The following is a 12,044-nucleotide window of genomic DNA, read 5'->3' on the forward strand; positions in this document are numbered from 1 at the left end:
CACTTTGGTTTGTGGAAAGGGTTACAGAGTCATTTTTCAAAAGTTGTCAGATTCATCGACATACCTGTGTGTTCGTATTTATGTCTCAATAGTGAGCTACTCTTTTGGAATATCTTATCACACAAATCACAAGCATACATTCCATTTTCTGTCTTCCGCATTTTCTTTTTGGGTGGTGTAGAATCAGAGTCATTCTGGTCTTCTACATTTGATACTCCTTCTGAACTAGTGTCTTGCCTTTCATCCTATAGAAAAAAAGAAGAACACTTAATTTCAGATTAAAAGGTAAACAAGAGACACATGTAAAAAATACAGGTTAAAAAAAACTAATTTGATTTATACTTTCAATAGCTCGAGGAAAGCAAGCTCATCACTGCAGACAGGGTCCAAGGGTGGAAAGCTAGATGCTATGTGGGGGTTGATACAGAAAAAAAGTGAGGTTGGGGCAATACAGTCATAATGATGATAAAAACAAGTGATCAACTGATGAAAAGAAAGAATGTAAAATGTACAGTAACAAAATTTATCTGGTTTCAAGTGAATTGTGATTTAATGAGAAATTTGCACACATTTTTAACTTAGAAGTTTGCTACATCATCACCAATTTCTAACTGCCTCATTTACCTTCATTTTTTTCTTTCTGGGTTTTACTGTGCAAAAATGAAGATTCTATTTTTAAAAGGTGGTCTTTCAGTTGTATCCTCCAGAACTTCAGAGGTCTACAAACTGACCTCTGTGGTTTCTTCGAAAAGAGAGGGCTTTTCTCTACCACTTTTCTAAGGAACAAGATGGCAAAACAATGCAGGGGGTCTATATTTTGAAACAAGAATACCTGCTAGACAAAATCAATCTTCAGAATTTCAGTGGTATAAAAACATTTTAGGCAGCCTCAGGGTGGTAATATTGTGTAGGAAGCTCTCATGTAAGTAAACAGTTACTGGTAGAGGAATTGGGTCCCTCAAGATCCTTATGTCTTTCCTAAAGTTTTCCATTCTATTGCTTCTAAACCCACAAACTGTCTAAAAGCTCAAAGGCTTTTCACAACATTTCATATAATTTGCAAAGTGGGAGAGGTGCAGCCATTTGCCTGGGTGGTCTGTGAGCTGCCAGTTTGTGCTAAAGCAACTTGACTACTTTCATTGCTATGGGATGTGGTCTTATGATTAAGTGAAATGTTGGTGTGTCCTCCTTTATTATTCAAAGGTGTGCACAGTGCTGTGTACACTGAGAGTCTAGATGAAATCACTACAGGTAACCCAATCAGTAGTGATATTTAAGGGGGAAGAAAGCAGCAGATATAGATTTGAACAGGATATTGTAATTATTTCAGCTGCACCTACCTACAGCAAATATTTGGATGAAAATCAAATTTATCTCTAGTATTTGGGTGATTCAATAAGAAACCAATGAAAAAAACTGAGGACATCAAGGCTAGTGACCTAAAAAATAGTCTGGAGAATGAGCCACACAACAGTCACAAAAATGGTTCTATCTAAAACTACATCATCAGTTTTTGGGGGAAGGTAAGGAGGAAAATGGATATATGGACTCATGTATATAAATTATGACTGAAAGCTGTCTTAGTTTACAGCTCGTAAAGTGATCAGCAAATTCACTAGATGAGCTCTTTGTATACTTAATTCTTGTTTAATCAAAGCCTTTAATAAATATAGATGCTAACGCATAAAAAGTAATAGCTCAGTTTTGCTAGTGTGACAGGTCTGTGAATGGGAATGTATTTCCATGTATTGATGATACAGCAGAAGCTGTTACTCATTTGGGGAATATAACTCTAGAAACAGAAATTTAATTGGTGAATATTCCAATTTTTCTTTAATGTCTCAAGCTTCAGATAGTCAAGTCTTTAGCTAAGACTTCTCATTTCCCCAGGAGAATAGCACAATGGTAGTTGATAACCATACTTGGGATTAGTAAGAAACTGAAGGTGTGATGCTACGAAAGTTAAGGCAAATCTATTTCCTTTCAAAAAAACTTTTAACAACATGCTTGGCTCCAAATAGACTGGTTTTATTCGAAAAATTTCACCCAAAGGAGTCAAACTAGCATGTTAGCAAATAGCTTTGGCATAGGGTCCTTTTCTTTACCTGATTCCCATTTGGCTGGATCACTTTCAAGGGTGGTTCCTGGACCGCAGGGCTGACCGTAGTCGAGTACGTGTAAGCCACCTGGGGAATCAGAATAGTCTGCTTATTGGCAGCTAGTGCTCGCAAGCATGGAACACTGTTCTGGTCAGCAATGGCCACGATCGTTGGTAATTGGGCAGTGACTGTAGGTATAGCAATATTTATGGGGTTGGCACTTGGTGGGATTACATTTACAACTGGTTCTGAGTCTGTAACACAACTGTCCTTTTGTGGCTCCTTTTTTGCGCAAGACAAGTTCAAGGGTTCTTCCTGGACAGAATAAACACTGTTCTGGTAAACACTAGTGATCGTTGACCTTTCTAATAATTCTCCCTGTTGCTTTGGTAGTGAAAGATCAAGAGGTTCTACTTGTGGCTCTTCCTGTGCGGCTTCTGCTGTGTACAAGTAACCCTGTGTGTTTCTGGAGGAGGAAAGGTTTAGAGGTGATGGGGATGATGGACTACTTCTGGAACCATTGACGGTGGATCCCGCTGGTAAAACTGGAGAGTTAGTCATCTTCAGGGGACTTTGTAGATTTACTGTGCCTTCCGGGGGCTCATTTGTATTTGTAGATTGAGGCTGCTCATCATTCCTTGCAGGGATATTTCCTTTGCTGGGTTCAGGAGAAGATGGTTCAGAAGACTGCACTGAAATCTGTCCAGCCTGCATCTTTTCAAACCACTTTTTTACTACATCCAGGGGTAGGTTTACTGAGTCAGCAATCTTTGAGAGCTCTTCTGCACTTGGTTGTGCGTTCAAAGCATAATAAGCTTTCAGAAGAGACAAAAGGTTCTTTAAAGGTGGCTGACTGGGAGACAGATTGCCATCTCCACCAGATGAAACAGAGGACTCGGGCTTCTCAGCTTCTGGGGCAGGGAGTGGAGGAGGCTGAGTAGGCTGCTTTAGGTCATAGTGCTTTAATTCTGGAAGTGCATTAATATCTCCTGGACATTCGTCACACAGAAGGCAAGTGCTATCGTTCGCTCCTCCTTCAAAGCTTTTGTCCTTCTCTGATTTAACAGTAAGATCTTCTGGTAACTTTTCACTTTTGCAGCTGTTTGTGGGGACTGGATTTTCTTTTTTTAAATTCTGAGGAACAACCTGAAGTTGGCTAGGCTGCTCAAGACTGTAGTTAATGATGATTTTGGTTGTTCCATCTTGATCAACCAAAGGAAGACTGATGGCGGAAATAACAGAATGGCCACCTTGCTGTATGGATGAAGCACTGATTGTTTCTTGTTCTTTGGATGCAAGATTGGCTTGATTATTCTCCAAAACTTGCCTTATTACATTACCATCCACTGCCACTTTAAGTACATTCTGAATATCACTTAAATTGATACTTATGGGAGACACCAAACCAACTGTTGGCAGAACAACAGCTTGCACCACACCCTGAGGAGAACTGGTCGCCTGTAACGGGCCACCACCACTAAAAACCCCATTCTGTAAAGGGGCTGAACAGTTGATTCCTGAAGCAACCACTATGGGTTTGAATTCATAATCCACAGGTTCAGTTTTAATTTGGTTTATAGAAAGTTGCTCTTGAAGGGGCTTATTCTCTAACTTCTGCCGTATCTGTGGTCGCGTGGGACTGCCCGGTGATGCCGAAAGAGATGGTGAGGAACACTGAGGCGTCTTGAGTCCTGTTCTTGGTCGCCCATTCACAGGCATCAAGCTGATGCATTTCTTACTGCTTATGTGTGAGCTATAGGAACCAGAATGGGAAAAACGTTTCTTGCAGTTTGGGCATTCATATGGCTTCTCTCCTGAACAACAAAAAATTATATTCACTGAATTATTACATACAAGTTATGTGTCCACATTGTCCTTAAACAGTTTCAATTTAGAATATTGATTGTAAGTTCAAAACTGACAGAAATGTTATAAAGACTAGCAAAACCCTCATCTGTAGTACACGTGCTAGCCCATAAGGGCATCTTCTTAGCACATGTGTATAATATTCCTGCTAACCTTTAAAACTTCAAATAATTCTCAAATGCTAAAAAGAATTACAGCTGACCCTTGAATAACATGGGTTTGAACTGTATGGGTTAACTTAACCCGTAGAAGTTTTTTGATAAATATCCTACAGTACTGTAAATGTATTTTCTTTTCCTTATGAGTCTGAATACCCTTTTCTCTTGCTTACTGTATTGTAAGAATGCAGTATGTAATACATATAACATAAAAACATGTATGAATTGACTTTCTGTTATAGGTAAGGCTTATGGTCATCAGTAGGCTATTAGTAGTTAAGTTTTTGGGGAGTCAAAAGTTATATGTGGAGTTTTGACCGCATGAAAGGCCAGCTCCCATACCCTGCATTGTTCAAGGGTCAAATGTACATCTACTCATTCAAGTTATTTTTTTTTTCTTATCCTATTTTACCACCTATGTAATTTTTCTACATTTCACTATACTTAACCATCTGCAGGATAAATTAATGTTACAGGAAAGAAAAGTAAATAAAATTTCCTTTATATAAGACTTAACAAGTATGAATACTTCCTTCCCATACCCAAAAGCTTTTAAGGTTTCCTTGAAAACATCTTTTTCAGTGGGCAGAAAACTTTCCATACGAGGTATTGCTATCAGTCTTGGCTTGTTAAACTGGGAGGTATGCACTCCTGGAGCTAGAAGGCAATGTTCTAGTGGGTATGTAAAGCTTTCTTGTAGTTTCAGTTTTAGTGAGAGTGGTTACAGTAATTTAAAACATTTTAATATTAAAACACAGATTATACCATGGAGAAAAAGACAAAATTCATGTGACTTGTTAGGAAAAATCCACAATGTCAAAGAAGCTCCTTGCTTGTAGAGGCTTATGTCAAGTTGCTTCTCTAGACCTGGGAGAGAAGGCATTTATCCTTGTCAGCTATTAGGTATACTTCGGTAGAAAATTTTGAGAAGCATGGAGCCAAGTGGAATACTTTCAGACAACCCTAATTTCACATCTTAATTTTAATTTATATATATAGTTCATTCATTTATAATTTATAGGTTAAAGACTATCAGTTTCAATAAGGTAGGAACTTGAGTCTTGTGTGCCATTTATGCCTTCTATCCATTGAAGTGTAGGTTACAAAAATGCTGAACAAGCCTTTTTTGGATGAATGGATGGCTAATTGCAAACTTATGGAATATGGTGATACTATTTATCTACTCAATATCAAGATAGAGCTCTTTCTTTCCTCTGTTCTTTTTAAGAATGAAAATGAAAGCAGTGAGAATGTAAGTTCTTCTAATGTAATTTCAGTATTGCACAATTTTTAAAAGGTGAGTTATATTTTCTCGAAGTATAATCGGATATTAGAACTGGAAGGGATCTAAGAGGCCCTCTTGTACAGTAAGAGTTCATTTTATATCATCCTGGACTTTAGCTAGCCTCTTGCTTAAGTTCCTTTATTAAAAGTAGGTTATTACCTGCTGGACAGCCCTATGGAAGATGGTCTAGTTTGGTTCTGCCGGGAAGCATGAATTTGGGTTCAAAACCTGGTTCTGCCATGAGTTTTTTAAAAGACTTATTTACTTATTTATTTTGAGAGAAGTGGGGGCAGGAGTGGGGGAAGAGAAGAAGGAGAAAGAGAGAGAATCGTAAGCAGACTCGCAGGGAGTATATGGAACCCAAAGCGGGGTTCAATCTCATGACTCTGAGATCATGACCTGAGCTGAAAACAAGAGTTAGATGCTCAAATGACTGAGTCCCCCAAGTGCCTCTTACTATTTTCTTAATCTTCCGAGTCTCAGTGTTTTGGTGTATAAATAAATGTAGATACATCCTTACTGGATTGTTGTAGCAGTTACATGACATAATACAGCAAAACTCTGTGTGGTCTCAATAGATGTTAGTGATTCTTTTAAAAAGTAATTCTATGGATATACAGGTTGAGTACTAAGCCAGAATTCACCTTTTATTAGGCCCAATTTCCTGCCCTAGCCTGTGAAGAGCTGTCATCCGTATCCTTACACTTCCCTTCTTAAATATACCCAGGTCCTTCAAAGATTCCTTATTGGACATAGTTTTTAGAACCCTTCCCACTTACCCACTTGTTAACTCATCTCTGGAAATTCTCCAGCTTATCAGTATCTTTCCAAGGGGATGCCTGAAATATGATTCAATACTCAAATGTACCAGGTAAATTTCTGAAGGAGGGGTGTAAAACAATGGATGTGTTCTAGTATTTCTATTTTAACATTTTAAATTCTTGCATAACATTTTTAGATGAGCTATATGTTTGTTCTCTTGTTAGAGACACTTGGAAAATAAGAATTTATGATATAGATTATTTTTAAAAAAGATTTTATTTATTTGAGAGAGGGAGAGAGAGACAGCAGGAGTGGTGGGGAGGGGCAGAGGGAGAGGGAGAAGCAGACTCCCTGCTGAGCAGGAAGCAGGCATACACTTAACTGACCAAGTCACCCAGGGGCCCCACAGATTATTTTTATCTTTACAAACAGGGAGACAGAGGAGCACAGTGGCTAAGGTAACAGCTTTGGAGTCAGGATACCTACACCGAGGCCCTGGTTTTTCCATGGACTAGCTGAGTGACTCTGGATAGGTTAATTAAGCTCTCTGAACCTCCATTTTCTCATCAGTAGAAAGGGAGGAAATAATAGCATCTACCTCAGAGGGCTATCATTGAGACTGTATGAGTTAATGTACACAAATAACTAGAATGGGGCTGTCCACAGTTAAGTATGCAATAAATGTTAGTTGTCAGTATTATGGTTGGGAATTACCTGGTATTTTATCATTACCAGAAAGAAGTGGAGCAGTTGTTCTATAGCCAAATCTACTAAGTTTGTTGGAAAACCCCTTGTTTCTAACTTCATAGCTTAATGGTTTATACATAGAGTACCTCGCCTAATCTGTCTGTCTAGCAACTGTTGAATGAGGTGAAGTTGTGCTGTAAGAAGTCTGATGTCCTATGAAGACCGATTTCTTTTTTGTAATGGCTGAGGTGGACGTTTGGTTGCATCTGATGTAAAAACTTTCCAGGCTAAAGTTCATAGGGCCATGGAACAAACTCAGGTTATTTTCTGGGGAGGATCAAAGCCCGGGAGCAGGAGCCTTTTTTGTCTCACCTCTGAGTGGAGGTGAGGTGACCTGCTCCTCATCATAGCTCAGGTCCCACATGAGAAATTCAGATGATGGCTAAAACACATGACTCTGCATACGGCTCATTTTAGTGGTGTTGGAAGATAGCAACAATCCAGGTAATTTTATGGAGTATAATTTGAAGACCCTGATTAGAAAGTGAGCTAACAAAGAAAGATTACAGAGGTTTCTTGAAGGATATGAAGCTCATCCATTATTTGAGACTCTAAACAGCTCTTTCAAATCTGCAGTGAAGGACATTTTTATCCGCCCCCCTCCATTTTTTTTTTTTAATTTCCAATCTACTGTAAGATCAATATTGTATAAAATATAATAAAATTGTCACAGTTTTTTCTTCATCTGCTAGTTTCTAAATTACTTGTGATTTCTGTACGTAGCACTTCAAGAACCAGTCTCAAAAAAGCTTATAGACTGGTACCATCCTGGGATGACACTGAGAAGCCCCGACTCAAGAAATCTTCCTTTGGAATAAACCAGGCCATCAGAGCAGCTACTCTGGAGAAATACTTTTTCTGAATTGCATTTTGGTGAAATAGCACTGGCTTCCTACTGGAGACTCTTATTTTATTTTTATTTTTTTAAGGTTTTTGTTTAATTGTCAGAGAGAGAGGGAGAGAGACCACAAGCAGGGGGAGAAGAAGGCAGAGGGAGAAGCAGACTCCCCGATGAATAAGGAGCCTGGTGAGGGACTTGATCCCAGGACGCTGGGATCCTGACCTGATCATTTAAGCCAAAGGCAGCCACTTAACTGACTGAGCCACCCAGGCGTCCATGGAGAATCTTACTTTAAAAAGAAAACTCTATCAATTTTTCTGCTGTACTATTTTAAGGATACTTTGGAAAATGATATAAAATGCATTTTGTTTTTCTATGGTCTTCGTAGTGGGCAGAGTTGTACTTTTCCTAGCGACTAATTCCTTTTACTTGCAGACAATCTGGGTCATGGTTATTGATCACAGTTTTCTGATTTCCTAAACCTTGAGAGTCTAATGTGTGGTCTGCTTCCAGCATGTGCTTGGCATTTCACAGTATATCCATTTTACTTCACGTTTACTTCATGCCTGTGTTACTTCCTTAACTTTATTTTCCTAATACATTTTAAAATTAAAATTTCTTGCTGTATTAGAGGTATACAGTTTCACATTACATATCCTTAAGGACAAGACTATCATGTAAATACATAATGGATGGACAGTGCAGAGTAAAGTGATGCCCTGTGTTCCGTGATGTGACCTGATTCGCACCAGCTACTTCAGCAGCAGCAGCAGCAGCAGTGTACTGCTAACAAGCTTGGAGCTCTTGCACACTTTCTGTCTGTACTATAGACAGTAGCTTCCTACCTACTACTTGACTGAGATGGATTTTTGAATATCAACGCAGAATTTTGCAATACCAACTTCCTGTTTCTGCCTTGCATTGCAATCCCTGGAGTGATGCATGCTTCCCAATTCTGTACCCTCTGCAGCTCTGACAGATCCACAGCCTCTAAAACTGCAATAGGACCATATGACTCATTTTGTACATGAATCTTACTCTAAATTTTATTTTCCCTCCTCTACTCCAATCTCAACATTTAAGAAAATGCTCTTGAACTAGCTCTATCTCTATCAACAACTTCAAATCATCTGTAATAAGAAAGCAGGTCATTAAAAATATATTCTTGATGAAAATTTTTTTGATAGCCCAGGAGCTAAGAAAAGAAATAGGATTTTGTGGCAAACTGCAAAAGACAACTTCTCATTTCCAGGAACATTTAAGTGTGCAAATAAATAAATGTTTTTGCAAGAATCTTGGTTTAAATAAATTGGTAACTTTAACCTTATTAGCCCTCAACAAACAAGACAGTGAAGCGGCTAGAAATGTAGTTCGAAAATAAAACACAGATATTACTAGTCACCCTTCACAAAGCCACCCGTTGTACTCTTTTTGTAGGATGTTTATAAGATGTAAATGTCAATACAATCATTTCCACAAAATAAGTCACGTGCAGACAGCCATCATTTCTCATTAATTAGAAAAGAGTTATTTTTCACTACTATTTAATAAATCTAAAATAACAAAGGGGTGCCTGGGTGGCTCAGTGGGTTAAAGCCTCTGCCTTCAGCTCAGGTCATGATCCCAGGGTCCTGGGATCGAGCCCCACATCGGACTCTGCTCAGTGGGGAGCCTGCTTCCTCCTCTCTGTCTGCTTCTCTGCCTACTTGTGATCTCTGCCTGTCAAATAAATAAATAAAATCTTTAAAAAAATAAAATAAATCTAAAATAACATACCAAAATTAATCAGATGAATGGATGTCACAGTGCAATGTGAGATGCTATGGAGTTTTTGTTATAGCTTTTGAAGTAAAGCCCTAAGACCTGCAAATACAGCTCTTTTTGTTTCTAAGTTTCTAAAACAGACATATTTTTCTCAGATAATATCATTTTGTAAGTAAAATTTAGAAAAGGATGTGGAATAGAAAGGTGAAATGGTAGGTAAACATATTTTCTTTAAAATTTTCGATGCTTTAAATTTTTCCTTAAAATTTTCAGGGTGACTCTGCATCACCCTGACTCACTTCTATTTCTTTCAGGTAAAGAACATCTTGGCCTTTTTACTTTCTTGTACAAATTGTACCTCTATATCCTTTTTCACTCCCTTGTTAACTGTGCAAAAGAGGCAATGGAATTAGTATTCATCAGAAAGCTCAAGGAGGTTGCACTTCTTATTCTATATTAAAAAAAATATATAATATATATAATATATATTCTGATTAAAAAATTGGAGAAGTATGTCATATTATATTAGCTTATTATGCTTTAGTTAAAGATCAAGATTCCAATAAAATATGATTTATAAATAAAAAATTTCTCCAGGTTAGTCTTCATTCTACAAGAAAAGCAAAGTTTCTGACCATGTGTGTAGATCACAATACAACAAATTTATTTATTACCATATATGCTATAATATTCAAGGTGTAGACAGAAAAGAAATATTTACCACTGTGGATTCTTAAGTGCTCTTTTAGATGATGTTTGTATTTGAAAGCTTTTCCACATTCAGTGCACTTGAATTTACGATTACCACCAGATTGTGTCACATGTCTCTGTAGGAAAGAATTGATATTTTAATTACAAGGCAAAAAAGCTTTGGACGTAAAAGAATAGCCAATCTGCTAAAAGCATTTTGATGAATTCTGCTTCTCAAAGGCTTCAAATTGAGTCAGTCACAAAAATCTAACACTTGGAATACTGCACCAAAAAGAAGGGTGATAGTAGGATCAGAATTTGGACATAAAGAAAAATCTCCACTTGCTAATTTAGAGCATTAGAATCATGCTTTATTGAGTAATATAGTATTTAGCACAAGTAAGATAGTATATACATTACTAGAAACTAGAGATTATCCCTTCTGTAGCCTGGCTTTTTCCAGTAGTTTATCCTATCTCTTAGATGCTTGGTACTTCCAAAATGTACTTTAATCTGATGAATTTTAAAAAATACCTCCATCTTTTCATCCAAACATGGAGTATTATAACAGCTTTCTGTCTGGTTTATCAAATTCTCACTTTTATGTATTTCAAATATATTTTGCACTCTTAGATTTTTTTTCCAGGTATTGTATTTTTTTATTCCAGAGTAAAAAATTTAAAAAAAATTGTATTTTTTTTTTTTTACTTTAGATTTTACTTTTCCAGAAAGTAAAGTTTCCATTACTTTATTTATTTACTTTTCTTTATCCATCATTAAATTTATTTATTATTATGAAATGTTTCCCAGTCAGGTCTAATTGATATACAGTGTTACATTAGTTTCAGCATAGAACATAGTGAGTCAATAAGTCCGTATGTTACGCTATGCTCATCACAAGTGTCTACCATCTGTCACCATAAAACACTATCACAACGCCTTTGACTAGCTTCTCAATGCTGTACCTTTCATCCCCATGATTTATTCATTCTATAACTGGAAGCCTGGACCTCCCACTCCCTTTTACCCAGTGTGCCCACCTCCCTCCCTCTCCTTTGGCAACCACCAGTATGTTCTCTGTGTGAGTCTGTTTCTGATTTTTTTTTGTTCATTAGATTAATTGTACAAAAGCACTGCTTGAACTGAGTTCTATCATAAACCTCATAAACCATAAATTGCTCATAACCCTCCAAAGGCTCCCCCCATGAACCCCTGAATACAGATTCTGAGTCTTTACATTCTGAGGTTACCTGAGTTTCCAGGCTGATTCTTTACCAGTTCCCTGGAAGAAGTTCATGCCTCAGTCACTCAGTGAGTCTCAGTTTTTTGTACATAGACTACTCTATCTCCTTGCTTTAGTTTATACTATTTCTTATTTTTTGGTTATGTTTCCCTATAATTTTGATTATTAAGATTCCAGCCATACTTCAAAGGCTTAACTCAAGTACGACTTGCTTCATGCTCCTCTAGCTGGAATCTCCCTTCTTTTGTTTTCCATACAGGAAGGAAAGAGAATGAGTACTTACTATGTATCCTGCTTCATCCAAACCGATGGCTGTAGGCACCAAATATATGGTGAAAACTCCCAACAGTGTATCTCTAGACCCCTCCCCTTAACTCCAGACTCTGAGAACCAATTGAGTCCTTGATACCACCAGTCAGAAAGAAATGGGCATGTGAAACTTAACATGATTAACACCGAGCTCTTAATTTCCCTTTTGAGAGTCAGGCCTTCCTCTGGTGTTTCCTGTCTTTGTGAAGGACACCATCACTTATCTGATTATTGCTTCAGCCCCAAACTATGGAGTAATCCTTGATTCCTCTCTTTAACT

The 12,044-nt window shown here is 37.6% G+C and overlaps 1 protein-coding gene across 11 annotated transcripts in view; it reads right to left on the reverse strand.

Annotated features, from left to right (window-relative positions):
- ZEB1 (zinc finger E-box binding homeobox 1) overlaps positions 1–12,044 on the reverse strand; it is a 189,833-nt gene that overhangs the window by 2,577 nt on the left and 175,212 nt on the right. For all 11 annotated transcript variants that reach the window (XM_045069140.1, XM_045069141.1, XM_045069135.1 and 8 more), the window contains 3 exons: positions 10,244–10,349; positions 2,106–3,913; positions 65–245 (listed from right to left, as the gene is read on the reverse strand). In XM_045069140.1, the coding sequence (XP_044925075.1) occupies positions 65–245; positions 2,106–3,913; positions 10,244–10,349 (2,095 nt within the window). The remainder of the gene's footprint in view (positions 1–64; positions 246–2,105; positions 3,914–10,243; positions 10,350–12,044) is intronic.

Source organism: Mustela putorius, unplaced genomic scaffold (assembly GCF_011764305.1).
Source record: "Mustela putorius furo isolate JIRA1106 unplaced genomic scaffold, ASM1176430v1.1 tig00003913_pilon_pilon_pilon, whole genome shotgun sequence".
In the NCBI taxonomy this organism is placed as follows: domain Eukaryota; kingdom Metazoa; phylum Chordata; class Mammalia; order Carnivora; family Mustelidae; genus Mustela; species Mustela putorius.